This window comes from Coregonus clupeaformis, chromosome 1 (assembly GCF_020615455.1).
Source record: "Coregonus clupeaformis isolate EN_2021a chromosome 1, ASM2061545v1, whole genome shotgun sequence".
NCBI classification, from domain to species: Eukaryota; Metazoa; Chordata; class Actinopteri; order Salmoniformes; family Salmonidae; genus Coregonus; species Coregonus clupeaformis.
Window position 1 is genome coordinate 84,605,800 of NC_059192.1, and position 17,946 is coordinate 84,623,745.

The following is a 17,946-nucleotide window of genomic DNA, read 5'->3' on the forward strand; positions in this document are numbered from 1 at the left end:
GGTTAGGAGTAAAGAGGAGGAGGGTAGAGGACACACTATGGGAACCACAGAGTGTGTGTGTGTGTGATGTGGATTAGTGTGCGTCTGTGCATGTGTGCATGCATGTGTGTACCGTGCCTTCAGAAAGTAGTCACACCCCCTGACTTATTCCACATTTTGTTGTGTTACAGCCTGAATTCAAAATGGATTACAAAAAAATATATTTCACCTATCTACACACAATACCCCATAATAACAAAGTACACATTTTGGCAAATGTATTGAAAATGAAATACAGAAATATCTCATTTACATTAGTTTTCACACCCCTGAGTCAATACATGTTAGAATCACCTTTGGCAGTGAGTACAGCTGTGTGTATTTCTGGGTAAGTCTCTAAGAGCTTTGCACACCTGGATTGTACATTTGCCCATTATTCTTTTCAAAATTCTTCAAGCTCTGTGAAGTTGGTTGTTGATCATTGCTAGACAACCATTTTTTTTACCAGTAGGGTAAATCACAGAATAACAAGATTTATTCTGAACCACAGAGTTAAGCAGTAATGCGTAAAAAACACTCCAGTGCACAAAACAGGCGCACTGGAAAAGACAACGCACATGGGGAATATTCCCTGCGATACAAAATACACGGAGCTCCACCGAGCTTCTCTCTCCTCCACAATAAACAATCACACACAAAGACAAGGGGGCAGAGGGAACACTTATACAGGTACTGATGAGGGGATATGAACCAGGTGTGTGTAATAAACAAGACAAAACAAATGGAATGATGAGATGAGGAGCGGCAGTGGCTAGAAGGCCGGTGACGACGAACGCCGAAGCCTGCCCGAACAAGGAGAGGAGGCAGCTTCGGAGGAAGTCGTGACATCATCATTGGCCTCATCGTGAAATCCCTAAGCGGTTTCCTTCCTCTCCAGCAACTGAGTTAGGAAGGACGCCTGTATCTTTGTAGTGACTGGGTGTATTGATACACACTCCACCATGCTCAATGGGATATTCAATGTCTTTTTTTTTTTTTTACCCATCTACCAATAGGTGCCCTTCTTTGCGAGGCATTGGAAAACCTCCCTGGTCTTTACGGTTCAATCTGTGTTTGAAATGCACTGCTCAACTGTGGGACCTTACAGATACAGTGCCTTGCAAGTATTCATCCCCCTTGGCGTTTTTCCTATTTGGTTGCATTACAACCTGTAATTTAAATTTATTTTTATTTGGATTTCATGTAATGGACATACACAAAATAGTCCAAATTGGTGAAGTGAAATTAAAAAAATAACTTGTTTCAGAAAATTCTAAAAAATAAATAACGGAAAAGTTGTGAGTGCATATGTATTCACCCCCTTTGCTATGAATCCCCTAAATAAGATCTGATGCAACCAATTACCTTCAGAAGTCACATAGGCGCCCCCCCCTTGGTTTGTGCTGTGGTGGAGACCTCTGTGGGCTATACTCGGCCTTGTCTCAGGATTGTAAGTTGGTGGTTGAGGATATCCCTCTGGTGGTGCGGGGGCTGTGCTTTGGCAGAGTGGGTGGGGTTATATCCTTCCTGTTTGGCCCTGTCCGGGGGTTTCTTCGGATGGGGCCACAGTGTCTCCGGACCGCTCCTGTCTCAGCCTCCAGTATTTATGCTGCAGTAGTTTATGTGTCGGGGGGCTGGGGTTAGTTGGTTATACCTGGAGTACTTCTCCTGTCTTATCCAGTGTCCTGTGTGAATTTAAGTATGCTCTCTCTAATTCTCTCGTTCTCTCTTTCTCTCTGAGAACCTGAGCCCTAGGACCATACGTCAGGACTACCGGGCATGCTGACACCTTGCTGTCCCCAGTCCGCCTGGCCTTGCTGCTATTCCAGTTTCAACTGTTCTGCCTGCGGTTACGAAACCCCTACCTGTCCCAGACCTGCTGTTTTCAACTCTTAATGATCGGCTATGAAAAGCCAACTGAGAGACCTGAGCCCTAGGACCATACGTCGGGACTACCGGCCGTGGTGACTCCTTGCTGTCCCCAGTCCGCCTGGCCTTGCTGCTATTCCAGTTTCAACTGTTCTGCCTGCGGTTATGGAACCCCTACCTGTCCCAGACCTGCTGTTTTCAACTCTTAATGATCGGCTATGAAAAAGCCAACTGAGATTTATTCCTGATTATTATTTGACCATGCTTGTCACTTATGAACATTTTTGAACATCTTGGCATGGTTCTGTTATAATCTCCACCCGGCACAGCCAGAAGAGGACTGGCCACCCCTCATAGCCTGGTTCCTCTCTAGGTTTCTTCCTAGGTTTTGGCCTTTCTAGGGAGTTTTTCCTAGCCACCGTGCTTCTACACCTGCATTACTAGCTGTTTGGGGTTTTAGGCTGGGTTTCTGTACAGCACTTCGAGATATTAGCTGATGTAAGAAGGGCTATATAAAATAAAATTGATTGACATAATGAGTTAAATAAAGTCCACCTGTAAAGTCACATGATCTCAGTATATATACAACTGTTCTGAAAGGCACCAGAGTCTGCAAAACCACTAAGCAAGGGGCACCACCAAGCAAGCGGCACCATGAAGACCAAGGAGCTCTCCAAACAGGTCAGGGACAAAGTTGTGGAGAAGTACAGATCAGGGTTGGGTTATAAAGAAATATCAGAAACTTTGAACATCCCACGGAGCACCATTAAATTCATTATTAAAAAATTGAAAGAATATGGCACAACAACAAACCTGCCAAGAGAGGGCCGCCCACCAAAACTCACAGACCAGGCAAGGAGGGCATTACTCAGAGAGGCAACAAAGAGACCAAAGATAACGCTGAAGGAGCTACAAAGCTCCACAGCGGAGGTTGGAGTATCTGTCCATAGGACCATTTTAAGCCGTACACTCCACAGAGCTGGGCTTTATGGAAGAGTGGACAGAAAAAAGCCATTGCTTAAAGAAAAAAATAAGCAAACACGTTTGGTGTTCGCCAAAAGGCATGTGGGAGACTCCCCAAACATATGGAAGAAGGTACTCTGGTCAGATGAGACTAAAATTGAGCTTTTTGGCCATCAAGGAAAACGCTATGTCTGGCGCAAACCCAACAACTCTCATCACCCCGAGAACACCATCCCCACAGTGAAGAATGGTGGTGGCAGCATCATGCTGTGGGGATGTTTTTTCATCGGCAGTGACTGGGAAACTGGTCAGAATTGAAGGAATGATGGATGGCGCTAAATACAGGGACATTCTTGAGGGAAACCTGTTTCAGTCTTCCAGAGATTTGAGACTGGGACAGAGGTTCACCATCCAGCAGGACAATGACCTTAAGCATACTGCTAAAGCAGCACTTGAGTGGTTTAAGGGGAAACATTTAAATGTCTTGGAATGGCCTAGTCAAAGCCCAGACCTCAATCCAATTGAGAATCTGTGGTATGACTTAAAGATTGCTGTACACCAGCGGAACCCATCCAACTTGAAGGAGCTGGAGCAGTTTTGCCTTGAAGAATGGGCAAAAATCCCAGTGGCTAGATGTGCCAAGCTTATAGAGACATACCCCAAGAGACCTGCAGCTGTATTTGCTGCAAAAGGTGGCTCTACAAAGTATTGACTTTGGGGGGGGTGAATAGTTATGCACACTCAAGTTTTCTGTTTTTTTGTCTTATTTCTTGTTTCTTTCAGAATATATATTTTTTGCATCTTCAAAGTGGTAGGCATGTTGTGTAAATCAAACGATACAAACCCCTCCAAAATCAATTTTAATTCCAGGTTGTAAGGCAACAAAATAGGAAAAATGCCAAGGGGGTGAATACTTTCGCAAGCCACTGTAACTGTATGTGTGGGGTACAGAGATGAGGTAGTCATTCAAAAATCATGTTAAACACTATTATTGCACACCGTGTAAGTCCATGCAGCTTATTATGTGACTTTAAGCACATTTTTACTCCTCAACTTATTTAGGTTTGACATAACAAAGGGGTTTTGAATCAAGACATTTCAGCTTTTCATGTTGAATTAATTTGTAAAAAATTCTAAAAACATAATTCCACTTTGGCATTATGGGGTATTGTGTGTAGGCTAGTAAAAAAAAGAAACTTAATTTAATCCATTTTAAATTCATGCTGTAACAAAATGTGGAAAAGGTCAAGGCGTGTGAATACTTTCTGAAGGCACTGTATGTACTGTGTGTGTGTGTATGTACTGTGTGTGTGTACTGTGTGTACTGTGTGTGTGTGTGTGTGTCCTGTGTGTGTGTACTGTGTCTGTGTGTGTGTGTGTGTGTGTGTACTGTGTGTGTGTACTGTGTGTGTACTGTGTGTACTGTGTGGGTGTGTACTGTGTCTGTGTGTGTGTGTGTGTGTGTACTGTGTGTGTGTACTGTGTGTGTACTGTGTGTGTGTGTGTGTGTGTACTGTGTGTGTACTGTGTGTGTGTGTGTACTGTGTGTGTGTGTGTGTGTGTACTGTGTGTGTACTGTGTGTGTGTGTGTACTGTGTGTGTGTACTGTGTGTGTACTGTGTGTACTGTGTGTGTACTGTGTGTGTGTGTACTGTGTGTGTGTGTGTACTGTGTGTACTGTGTGTGTGTGTGTGTGTACTGTGTGTGTGTGTGTACTGTGTGTGTACTGTGTGTGTACTGTGTGTGTGTGTGTGTGTGTGTGTGCTGTGTGTGTACTGTGTGTGTACTGTGTGTGTACTGTGTGTGTGTACTGTGTGTACTGTGTGTGTGTGTGTGTACTGTGTGTGTGTACTGTGTGTACTGTGTGTGTGTGTGTGTGTGTCCTGTGTGTGTGTGTGTGTGTCCTGTGTGTGTGTACTGTGTCTGTGTGTGTGTGTGTGTGTGTGTGTACTGTGTGTGTGTACTGTGTGTGTACTGTGTGTACTGTGTGGGTGTGTACTGTGTCTGTGTGTGTGTGTGTGTGTGTGTGTACTGTGTGTGTGTACTGTGTGTGTACTGTGTGTGTGTGTGTGTGTGTGTACTGTGTGTGTACTGTGTGTGTGTGTGTGTACTGTGTGTGTGTGTGTACTGTGTGTGTACTGTGTGTACTGTGTGTGTGTGTGTGTACTGTGTGTGTGTGTGTGTGTACTGTGTGTGTGTACTGTGTGTGTACTGTGTGTGCTGTGTGTGTACTGTGTGTGTACTGTGTACTGTGTGTGTGTGTACTGTGTGTGTACTGTGTGTGTACTGTGTCTGTGTGTGTGTGTGTGTGTGTACTGTGTGTGTACTGTGTGTGTGTGTGTGTACTGTGTGTGTGTGTGTGTGTGTGTACTGTGTGTGTACTGTGTGTACTGTGTGTGTACTGTGTGTGTGTGTACTGTGTGTGTACTGTGTGTACTGTGTGTGTGTGTGTGTACTGTGTGTGTGTGTGTACTGTGTGTGTACTGTGTGTGTACTGTGTGTGTGTGTGTGTGTGTGCTGTGTGTGTACTGTGTGTGTACTGTGTGTGTACTGTGTGTGTGTACTGTGTGTACTGTGTGTGTGTGTGTGTGTGTACTGTGTGTGTTTCTTTCCCTCATCCCTATTCTGCTTCTTTAACAAATCTGGCTACAATTCCCCTCAGTGTAATCAGACTCACATGTTTCTTATTGAGCCTCTGTACAGAGCTCTCTCTCCCGTTGCTCTTCTCCTTACAACAACTCTCAGGAATGTCTCTCTCTCTCTCTGACAATACTCTATTCTTCTCCTAATCTGATCAACATGATACAGGCAGCATCATCTATCTAATAAAACAGGGGCTGTGTACCAAATTGCACTCTATCACCTATATAGAGCCATATGGGACCTGGTCAAAAGTTGTGCACTATATAGGAAACAGGGTGCCATTTGGGACAGGAACTACGAGGCCATAGAGTCCCATTTACAGTTTCAATATGTTCCAATAACCCTGATGTGGAATTGGGATGGGTTTAGCAGGGTAACGGACGGGTGTGTGTGTTTGTGGACGGGTGTGTGTGTTTGTGCACGCGCGGGAGTGTGTGCTGTGTACAGTGACTTCACTCACCAGAGCTGCAGCTTGACTTTTCTTCCGTCTAGGAGTATCGTAGTCGTCTTGTAGTCGATTCCTGCCAACAACATAAAACAAGAGAAACAGATGTTAATACCATCTCTGTTAGCCTACTCTGGATGTATCTAGGCCCTGACAGTATGTCTGAGCTGTCATGATCATTCTACATGACAGACAGAGAGGGGGAGAGAGCGCGAGTGGGGGGGGAGAGTGAGACATATAGACAGACAGAAAGAGAGAGACAGACGAGAGAGAGATGAGAGATATAGTGAGAGGGGAGAGAGAGATGAATAAGAGGGTATTAATAAGGCTGTGTATGTTTCAGGAGCAATCAGTAAGTAACGTGGAAGAAACAGGATGGAGATTAAACTGAGTAAGTGAACATGTCTGCAGCCCTATGGGCCCTGTTCAAAAGTAGTGCACTAAATAGGGAATAGGGTACCATTTGGGAAGTAAACCATAGTGTGGGAGGGAGGTAGGTGGACGTGTAAAACAAGCACTAAGGCAACGCTGTAATCTCTATCCAGCACATACACACTCTGTAATCTATATCCAGCACATACACACTCTGTAATCTCTATCCAGCACATACACACTCTGTAATCTATATCCAGCACATACACACTCTGTAATCTCTATCCAGCACATACACACTCTGTAATCTCTATCCAGCACATACACACTCTGTAATCTCTATCCAGCACATACACACTCTGTAATCTCTATCCAGCACATACACACGCTGTAATCTCTATCCAGCACATACACACGCTGTAATCTCTATCCAGCACATACACACTCTGTAATCTCTATCCAGCACATACACACTCTGTAATCTCTATCCAGCACATACACACTCTGTAATCTCTATCCAGCACATACACACTCTGTAATCTCTATCCAGCACATACACACACTGTAATCTCTATCCAGCACATACACACGGATGAACGCACGCACAGATTACACACACGTCACTGAGATTACTCCTAAAAAGCGTCTAGAGGTGTTACACGTTCAAGAGTGACACTGGGATGGAAATCTGATCCTGTTGAAATCTACGTCTTCTCACATTCTCTGTCTCTTTGCCCTCCCCTCTCTCTACGTTATCAACCCCCCCCATCCCCTACCTCCCCCTCTCTCACTACCTCCCACTGTCTACATCAATTATCTCTCTCTCCCCAGAAAGACCCACACCACATCCACATAATTCCCACATTATTCTCACATGCTCTTGCCACAGTCCCCTCCCTGTCTCTCTCCACCCACCTTCTAAGGCAGTGAAGTCTGCATCCATACCTGTCCCTAGAAAGGAGGATACCACATCACATGGCCGTGGGAAGTTGTTTTTGGTAGGGGGTGCTGATGAGAATTTTTGTCCACTCATACAGGAGTAATAAAGCCATATCTCAGACTGGCCAATAGATGGGCAGTCTGAGATATGGTTTTTTCCTTGCAACTCTGCATAGAAGGTCAGCATCCCGGAGTCGCCTCTTCACTGTTGACGTTGAGACTGGTGTTTTGCGGGTCCTATTTAATGAAGCTGCCAGTTGAGGACCTGTGAGGTGCCTGTTTCTCAAACTAGACACTCTAATGTATTTGTCCTCTTGCTCAGTTGTGCACCGGGGCCTCCCACTCCTCTTTCTATTCTGGTTAGAGCCAGTTTGCGCTGTTCTGTGAAGGGAGTAGTACACAGCGTTGTACGAGATCTTCAGTTTCTTGGCAATTTCTCGCATAGAATAGCCTTCATTTCTCAGAACAAGAATAGACTGACGAGTTTCAGAAGAAAGTTATTTGTTTCTGGCCATTTTGAGCCTGTAATCGAACTCACAATTGCTGATGCTCCAGATACTCAACTAGTCTCAAGAAGGCCAGTTTTATTGCTTCTTTAATCAGCACAACAGTTTTCAGCTGTGCTAACATAATTGCAAAAGGGTTTTCTAATGATCAATTAGCCTTTTAAAATGAGAAACTTGGATTAGCAAACACAACGTGCCATTGGAACATAGGACTGATGGTTGCTGATAATGGGCCTCTGTACGCCTATGTAGATATTCAATAAAAAATCAGCCGTTTCCAGCTACAATAGCCATCCCTGGGACCACCCATAAAAGCGTCTGCTAAATGGCATATTATTATTATTATATTTACAACATTAACAATGTCTCCACTGTATTTCTGATCAATTTGATGTTATTTTAATGGACAAAAATATTGCTTTTCTTTCGAAAACAAGGACATTTCTAAGTGACCCCAAACTTTTGAACGGTAGTGTATACAGTGGGGAGAACAAGTATGATACACTGCCGATTTTGCAGGTTTTCCTACTTACAAAGCATGTAGAGGTCTGTAATTGTTATCATAGGTACACTTCAACTGTGACATAATCTAAAACAAAAATCCAGAAAATCACATTGTATGATTTTTAAGTAATTAATTTGCATTTTATTGCATGACATAAGTATTTGATACATCAGAAAAGCAGAACTTAATATTTGGTACAGAAACCTTTGTTTGCAATTACAGAGATTATACGTTTCCTGTAGGTCTTGACCAGGTTTGCACACACTGCAGCAGGGATTTTGGCCCACTCCTCCATACAGACCTTCTCCAGATCCTTCAGGTTTCGGGGCTGTCGCTGGGCAATACGGACTTCCAGCTCCCTCCAAAGATTTTCTATTGGATTCAGGTCTGGAGACTGGCTAGGCCACTCCAGGACCTTGAGATGCTTCTTACGGAGCCACTCCTTAGTTGCCCTGGCTGTGTGTTTCGGGTCGTTGTCATGCTGGAAGACCCAGCCACGACCCATCTTCAATGCTCTTACTGAGGGAAGGAGGTTGTTGGCCAAGATCCCGCGATACATGGCCCCATCCATCCTCCCCTCAATACGGTGCAGTCGTCCTGTCCCCTTTGCAGAAAAGCATCCCCAAAGAATGATGTTTCCACCTCCATGCTTCACGGTTGGGATGGTGTTCTTGGGGTTGTACTCATCCTTCTTCTTCCTCCAAACACGGCAGTGTATCAAATACTTGTTCTCCCCACTGTATATATATACACACACTTAATCACTCACACCATCACTCACTCACACCATCACACTCACACTTGAACCATCACACTGGACCTTTTCAAGTGCTGATTCAATATGGGACATCTTCCTAGCTAAGTGCTTGAAATCTGCTTATGTTGTTGATTACAATGGCATTATGTAAAATACTGGTGCACAGACATAGACACACCAACGTGCTCCAGTGGCAGAGTGGCAAACACACTCCACATGACCAAGCTGCCCAGCTGTGTTCTCCCATCAGAGATCTGGGTGGGGTCAAAGGGCAGGATTCCTAGTGTTTGTGTGTGTTCATGCGTGCATGTGTGTCAAAGCCCAGGAATCCTGGTTTTCTCTGGATACCAGATCCATTTTTAACCCATCACCCCACAGACGTTATGTTATCACCATGGAATGATGTGTGTGTGAAGATGACAATAACATGGTTTTCATAGAAATCAAGCTAAAACCATGGGTTAAGTCATACAGTACTGGATGATGATGATGATCTCACCCAGAGGGCATGACTCATACTGTGCAGCACACATACTGTAGCTACACAGTGACAGCAGCACTTTAGATGAACATTTTAGTAATTTACCAGACGCTCTTATCCAGTGCGACTTACAGTTGTGAATGCATACATTCTCGTACTTTTGCATACTTGTCCCCCTTGGGAATCGAACCCACAACCATGGCGTTGCAAGTGCCATGCTCTACCAACTGAGCCACAAGGAACCGCACGCACACACGCATGGGTTTCTGTTAGAAAAGCAGATTTAAAAAATAGTAAAGCAGATAAATAAAATTGCCACCGGCCAATTGTCCTGGAGAAGAAGAACAAATCCCATTGCGAAATAATGCTTATTAGCCTCTTCATTGATGGAAATACCAGTTGATGGAAATACATTTGACTGGTCATGCTTATCGGTCTATAGGTTAAGTTGCATAATTTAGTGGAATTAAAGTGGCGTGTGTACAGTATATTCGTTATGTATCTTATTTTATCACACGCATACAGCATACAGATACAGAGCCTTTGAGCATAAAATCTGTCAGACAGCACGAGAGCTGCTGCTACAGCATCTCAAACAGCAAACACAGGCAACGGAAGGCAGGCTTCATCAGCAAGTCACACCACTTTGTAATGAGCTGGAGGCAGTATGCATTTTGAAAACATATACTTAACTGTTTGAAACCTGGATGTTTTACTACACATTATGAGGTATCTCTTACCTTGCTTTATGTAGCTTAGCCAAAATCAGACCATATCCGTAGAGGCAATTATTTTATATCAACTTTCTTTCATTGTCCATTAGCCAAAGGCACAATCCTAGTCATATTAGCAATCCATGCCAGTTGTTGCATATTAGATCTCCCCTCTTTCAAAATTTCTAACGAATATTTTCATCTCTGTCACATGAAACCGCTCGCATGTGTGACAACGGTGTTTTCCCACTAATTACATTATAAATAATAATATGCCATTTAGCAGACGCTTTTATCCAAAGCGACTTACAGTCATGCGTGCATACATTTTTGTGTATGGGTGGTCCCGGGGATCGAACCCACTACCTTGGCGTTACAAGCGCCGTGCTCTACCAGCTGAGCTACAGAGGACCACATTATAGAATGAACATTTGTGTGTAGTCTACTGCCTTGTGCATATTGCTGCTATTATAATGTGAAGAAATTATAGTTTATCAACATTTTAAGCTAAACGTTCTGATCTGTTGTTTTAGACTCATTGCTTTAAAAAAATAAATAATAATGTAGCCTAGGCCTATTGGTTGTATGAATTTGGGATCTATCGTTCCACAGCTGTCCCAGAGTCTGTTTGGAATAGGCTATTTCTTTCTTGACAAACTGACCAATAGAATAGGTCAACTTTTCTACTATGGGGATAGTAGATTGACATAAGCTAGTGATTTTGATGTTCGTTACTCATCTTGTTGGCTGAGGAAAAGTACATGTGGAAAGTTATTCTAACATCTTCAAAGTGTCCATCGGAATTCCGTAAGAAGGATCGCACATCGTTGCATCCTCGACTTGCATGTTCTATTAACATGAATTACCATAATCAAAATGTGCCCCATGGGTGTGCACCCTTATCCGGTTACGCACCCAATGCATATGGGTCCGGTACATTTCTCAAATGTCCGGTAAATAAAAATGCTGCAGGTCAAATGTCAGGAGCCACATTTTCTAACGGAAACCCTGACACACACACGGACTCAAGCATGCACACACACAGACACACACACACACACACACACACACAAACACGCACACAGACATGTACACACACAAACAAACACACACACACATGCAAACAAACACACACAGACACGTACACCGACACACGCAAACAAACACACACACGCACACAAACACACACACAGACATGTACACACACAAACAAACACACACAAACACGCAAACAAACACACACACAGACACGTACACACACACACACACACACACACAGATACACGCACGCACAGACACACACACACTGTATCTGTGAGCATTAAGATCAAGCTTCAGTATGTACTCTGAGCCTTACCACGTCTGGAAGCAGCAGAGTGTACTGTGTTTTTAATTCCAGTGAGATCAGTCCTGATAATTACATTAATCAGGGCAGAAAAATCATTCTCTACTTTTGTTCACTGAGAGGTGCTTCTGACAGCAGTATCATTTTAACATGTTCATCTGTCTCTGCGTGCGTGTGCTCACAGATGCCAATGGCAGCTGGCAAATCACATTTAATGCTTTTCCTCCACATGAAGAGTTGGTTCCCCAGTCCAACTGTCACCCCTGGCAACCACCCTCCTCATGACCTGCATCCATCTAGGTTTTATTCCTGCTCTTAAGGGGGGGCCAAGAATGTAGGTCTTAACACTGTCTGTCTGTACTGGCCCAACTGTCTGGTTGGGTTTGGAGCGTTCTGGCTCCCAGACGTTGTTTACATGCGGACGTGACATTGTAGGATTGGATTGGACATAGTTTGTGCTGACACCCTGAGGAAGATTCACACAAAAGCATGGGTACAGTATGTGTGCATAAATGCATGTAGGTGCACACACATGCACGCACACACACACACACACACACACACACACACACACACACACACACACACACTGTGGAGAGACAATGTTCCATAAGAGGTTAAGATAATCATTCTAATGTCTGTTGATATACACTGAGTATACCAAACACCCCCAGCATTGCAGGTCTTGACATAAACCTACTACCAAACCCTGTTCAAAGGCACTTACATTTCCTGTCTCACCCATTCACCCTCTGAATGGCACACATACACAATCCATGTCTAAATTGTCTCAAGGCTTAAAAATCCTTCTTTAACCTGTCTCCTCCCCTTCACCTACACCATGTGTCAAACGCAAGGCCCACGGCCGAATCCGGCCCATGACACAATTCTATCTGGCCTGCGCAATGATTTGGGTTGTCAATACCGCCCGCCAAGTCACAGCAAGCACTGCCAACGTGCTGCATGCCAAATGTCTGTGCATTGCCACACACACACCCACCCACCCACCCACCCCTCCTCCCAGACCCACATACACACACAAGCCAGCCAGTGCACTGGATCATATCATAACTAATGGTATTGATCGTATCTTCTACCAGACCGAAAATGTAAATGTTTTGTAGGCTAAATGTCCATGCCACGTTTTGGTTCCAATGGGTCATTACTGTAGCAGTAGCCTGCAGAAAATGTCATCTTGGTTGTCAAAAAGTTATAAGGTAAAGGATTCACACACAGGTATGAATTACTACTAAAGGGAAACAGGACATACAAGGGAGTATAAATGAGTCAACAGTTGAGTCATTTACTTTATGAAATTACAGCCTGATGCGCTCGCATTGGTGAATTCAACATCAATTGCACTGCTTTCGTGTGTCCCGTTTACAGCGCATCAGAGGGAAAGTGTCCAGACACATGCCACAGTCCTAGCTAGGCTACTGAAATGTTGCAGTCTGGCTTCGGTTTTTAAAGCTTGACAATGAATAATCAAAAAAACGAAATAACCTGCAACAAAACACAATTTAAAGGCGAAACATGTAGGCCTATTACAGCAACATCTGAGCAGTAGCCTAGGCTGGCTACTCAACTACAAGACATTTTGAATGCACCATACAGCAATGCTGCAATCAACCGCACCGGTGATCCATGCCGTGCAAAAAACATTTTAAACATGTTTTAAGTTTAAATGTTACAACAACCTAGCTGTACGTTTTTGTTATTTGGAGTTATTAAATACTTTTTGGTTATACAGCATCCTATGTACCTAAGTGGAGATTATAAAGGGCCATCTTTTTTCTAATAAAACAATGGCCAGTTTGGGCCAGTTGTATGCACGTTTTAATAAAAACTAAAAAACATAATAGGCTATGTCTGGCCCGTGCTCAATATGGCCCGTGCACTGATTGAGTTTGATAACCCTGATCTACACTGATTGGAGTGGATTTAACAAGTGTCATCAATAAGGGATCATAGCTTTCACCTGGTCAGTCTGTCATGGAAAGAGCAGGTGTTTTTAATGTTTTGTAAACTCAACGTACATCATAACAACAGTTCTCTGTTGGCACACACACTCACTATACTTTCTGTGGAAAATAAATGCTTTCTCTAGGTTATAATGTGTAAGTGTAATTGTGGGGTCATTAGTACAAATGAGGCTACTCATCCAGACAATAAGAAACAGCTGCATTAACTTGGTTAAGGTATAGTTCAGCCCTTTCTCTCATGCAGACGTTATGGTTCTAAGTTTATACATCCCTGAACGATCTACAGTGGGTGCGCCCCAAATGACACCCTATTCCTATGGACCCTGGTCAAAAGTGCACTATAAAGGGAATATGGTTCCATTTGGGTTCCAGCCAGTAGCCTACTACAGTAAGGCTGAATCCTGCAGGTCACTCCTCCCATCCTGTCCATCTGTCAACTGTCATCCCTCCATCTCACCTCTCTGCTCTGTTACAGACACTAATGGTATGCCAGACCCAGTGCCAGGGTAAAGGGGCTGTTGAAATCGGTGTGTGCACAATTTTGGGTGGTTCTTACATTGGAATTATATTTAATTTGGCTTAAATTAATTGTGGTCCTCTGTAGCTCAGCTGGTAGAGCACGCACGGCGCTTGTAACACCAAGGTAGTGGGTTCGATCCCCGGGACCACCCATACACAAAAAAAAAAAAAAATGTATGCACGCATGACTGTAAGTCGCTTTGGATAAAAGCGTCTGCTAAATGGCATAATATTATTATTATTATATCACGCTATACCACAATAAACATAAAGTTCAAATGCAGTGAAGAGACAGGTTATTCATGCAAAACAAAAATACGGAATACTGTTTGGCTTAGAATACTGACACAACTGTGAATGCGAGGGAATGAATGCGAACATAGCCCCCCTACACACAAACACACTCCACGGCGTGCTCTATCCATGGTGCTGATGCAGCGCAGCGGAGATACAGATTTTGCGCAAACCTGTCAGTCAATCATTTGAACTTTTTTGCTATTTTTATCTAGGGACATAAAACAAAACTGAGGTGGCACAAGTTTCAACTGAGGGGGCTAAGCCCACTTTTGCCCCCTCGTGGAGCCGGGACCTTCTTTCTGTAGGACTACTGTAGGGCTTAATAGCTCTGCTCTCATCCCTCCCCCTCTCTTCTCCTCTCATCCTTCCCCTTCTGTTAATACATGTCTTGTATTCAAATCAGGCTTCCTCTTACTCTCCCCCTCTCTAACTCTGCTTCTTCCTTCCTCTTTCCCCGCTCTCTAACATTTTCTCTCTCGCTCTCTGCTTTCTCTCTATCAGTATTGACTATGTTGTTAACCCTAAAAGCACCAACAAGTTTTAGCTTAAAAGCGCCAACTGAAGTAAATTCTGACCCAAAATTGGTAATGATTGCAAATAGACACTGTCTGTCAAGCAGGAACACATTTAACTTTATTATCCTTTTGTAACACAAGTAAATTGTTTAAATTCCCCAAAATCAGCAAATTTGATGTTTCAAAACATGTTTTTGTATGTTTTTCATGTTTTGAACAGACCCTTATGGAAAAACCACATGATTTCATGTGGAAAATCACGACTTCACATGTGAAATTTCCACATGTTTTGCAATCATGTGAAACCATGTGGTTTTGGAACACTTCTAATGTGATGATATTTCACATGTGGATTTTCACGTGTTCACATAACCTTTCACATCTGAAATCATGTGGTTTTGGAACACTTCACATGTGATGATACTTCACATGAAGTTTCACATGTGGATATACAGTGCCTTGCAAAAGTACTCATCCCCCTTGGTGTTTTTCCTATATTGTTGCATTACAACCTGTAATTTAAATGGATTTTTATTTGGATTTCATTTAATGGACATACACAAAATAGTCCAAATTGGTGAAGTGAAATGAAAAAAAGAACTTGTTTCAAATAATTCTAAAAAATAAATAACGGAAAGGTGGTGCGTGCATATGTATTCACCCCCTTTGCTATGAAGCCCCTAAATAAGATCTGGTGCAACCAATTACCTTCAGAAGTAAAATAATTAGTAAAATAAAGTCCACCTGTGTGCAATCTAAGTGTCACATGAGCTGTCACATGATCTCAGTATATATACACCTGTTCTGAAAGGCCCCAGAGTCTGCAACACCACTAAGCAAGGGGCACCACCAAGCAAGCGGCACCATGAAGACCAAGGAGCTCTCCAAACAGGTCAGGGATGGGTTATAAAACAATATCAGAAACTTTGAACATCCCACGGAGTACCATTAAATCCATTATTAAAAAATTGAAAGAATATGGCACCACAACAAACCTGCTAAGAGAAGGCCACCCACCAAAGCTCACAGACCAGGCAAGGAGGGCATTAATCAGAGAGGCAACAAAGAGACCAAAGATAACCCTGAAGGAGCTGCAAAGCTCCACAGCGGAGATTGGAGTATCTGTCCACAGGACCACTTTAAGCCGTACACTCCACAGAGTTGGGCTTTACAGAAGAGTGGCCAGAAAAATGCCATTGCTTAAAGAAAAACATAAGCAAACACGTTTAGTGTTCGCCAAAAGGCATGTGGGAGACTCCCCAAACATATGGAAGAAGGTACTCTGGTCAGATGAGACTAAAATTGAGCTTTTTGGCCATCAAGGAAAACGCTACGTCTGGCGCAAACCCAACACCTCTCATCACCCCGAGAACACCATCCCCACAGTGAAGAATGGTGGTGGCAGCTTCATGCTGTGGGGATGTTTTTCCATCGGCAGTGACTGGGAAACTGGTCAGAATTTAAGGAATGATGGATGGCGCTAAATACAGGGAAATTCTTGAGGGAAACCTGTTTCATTCTTCCAGAGATTTGAGACTGGGACAGAGGTTCACCTTCTAGCAGGACAATGACCCTAAGCATACTGCAAGTGTTTTAAGGGGAAACATTTAAATGTCTTGGAATGGCCTAGTCAAAGCCCAGACCTCAATCCAATTGAGAATCTGTGGTATGACTTAAAGATTGCTGTACACCAGTGGAACCCATCCAACTTGAAGGAGCTGGAGCAGTTTTGCCTTGAAGAATGTGCCAAGCTTATAGAAACATACCCCAAGAGACTTGCAGCTGTAATTGCTGCAAAAGGTCGCTCGACAAAGTATTGACTTTGGAGGGGGTGAATAGTTATGCACGCTCAAGTTTAATGTTTTTTTGTCTTATTTCTTGTTTGTTTCGCAATAAAAAATATTTTGCATCTTCAAAGTTGTGTAAATCAAATGATACAAACCCCCCCCAAAATCTATTTTAATTCCAGGTTGTAAGGCAACAAAATAGGAAAAATGACAAGTGGTGGTGAATACTTTCGCAAGCCACTGTATTTCACATGAGATTCCACAGGTGATGCCCTGCAAACCAAAATTAGTCTTTATGATGTCCCTGGAACATCACGCAGTCGCAGTGTTTTCAATTTACATATTTGACACACTTTGACATACATTATTACATTTTTTATGTTTATTTATACAGTCATTATTATTCAACATGTCCTTACTTGGGATTTGAACTCACAACCTCACTTAAGAAAAACTATTATATTTATCATAGTGTTTCAGGAGTAACATAAAAAAATTATAATATGTCCCACCAACATTAGAAAACTATACAGAACCCTCAAATTGCTGAAATAAGTAAATGAAATCAATGATGAGAGAATAGTCAGATTAACTGATAACTAAAATAGCAGTGCAGATGGTACTCTTTTTGTAAGTGCAGAGTATTATAGGTAATGAATCTGTAGGGGACTATGTGGCGCAGCAGAAAGACCAGCGCACCCCAGATCCCGGCTTGTTCCGGGGACGACCATAAATATGTTTTTAGGACATTGCCTGATGGTCCCAAAGAAACTTTCCAAAATATATATATGTATTTCATTACACATCACCCCTTGTTACCGTTGCTGAGCCCATCAAGGCCCTGATTGGTGAACCACTCACAACTCTTTGTCTGTTGGCAAGGTTAGGGACCCCACACATACAAACAACTTACTTGACACACATTATTCAATGTTGTGCATGTTCATTTATACAGTAATTATTATTCAATGTGTCCTCACCTGGGATTTGAACTCACAACCTCTTGGTTCACGGCATTCGGATCTTCCTGCTACGCTACCATGTCAGTGTCACTAACTACGTTTCCATCCACAGTTTTTATGCGAGTAAAGTCATACCATATATAACAAAATCACGCACTGATTTTTATCTGCAACAAGTCAGGTTGGTGGAAAAACACCACTAAAGGAAAATGCGCATATTTTCTTTATGCAGATTTTAGAATATTTGCATGAAAATCTGTCGCCAATTGGATGGAAAACTTAATGAATACTGATTTTACCTCTATTGCTACATTTTGCACTTCAAAAT

The 17,946-nt window shown here is 42.9% G+C and overlaps 1 protein-coding gene across 2 annotated transcripts in view; it reads right to left on the minus strand.

Moving 5' to 3' along the window:
• rab40b (RAB40B, member RAS oncogene family) overlaps positions 1-17,946 on the minus strand; it is a 59,225-nt gene that overhangs the window by 11,929 nt on the left and 29,350 nt on the right. For both annotated transcript variants that reach the window (XM_041888860.2, XM_045225072.1), the window contains one exon: positions 5,954-6,014. In XM_041888860.2, coding sequence (XP_041744794.1) covers positions 5,954-6,014 — 61 coding nt within the window. The remainder of the gene's footprint in view (positions 1-5,953; positions 6,015-17,946) is intronic.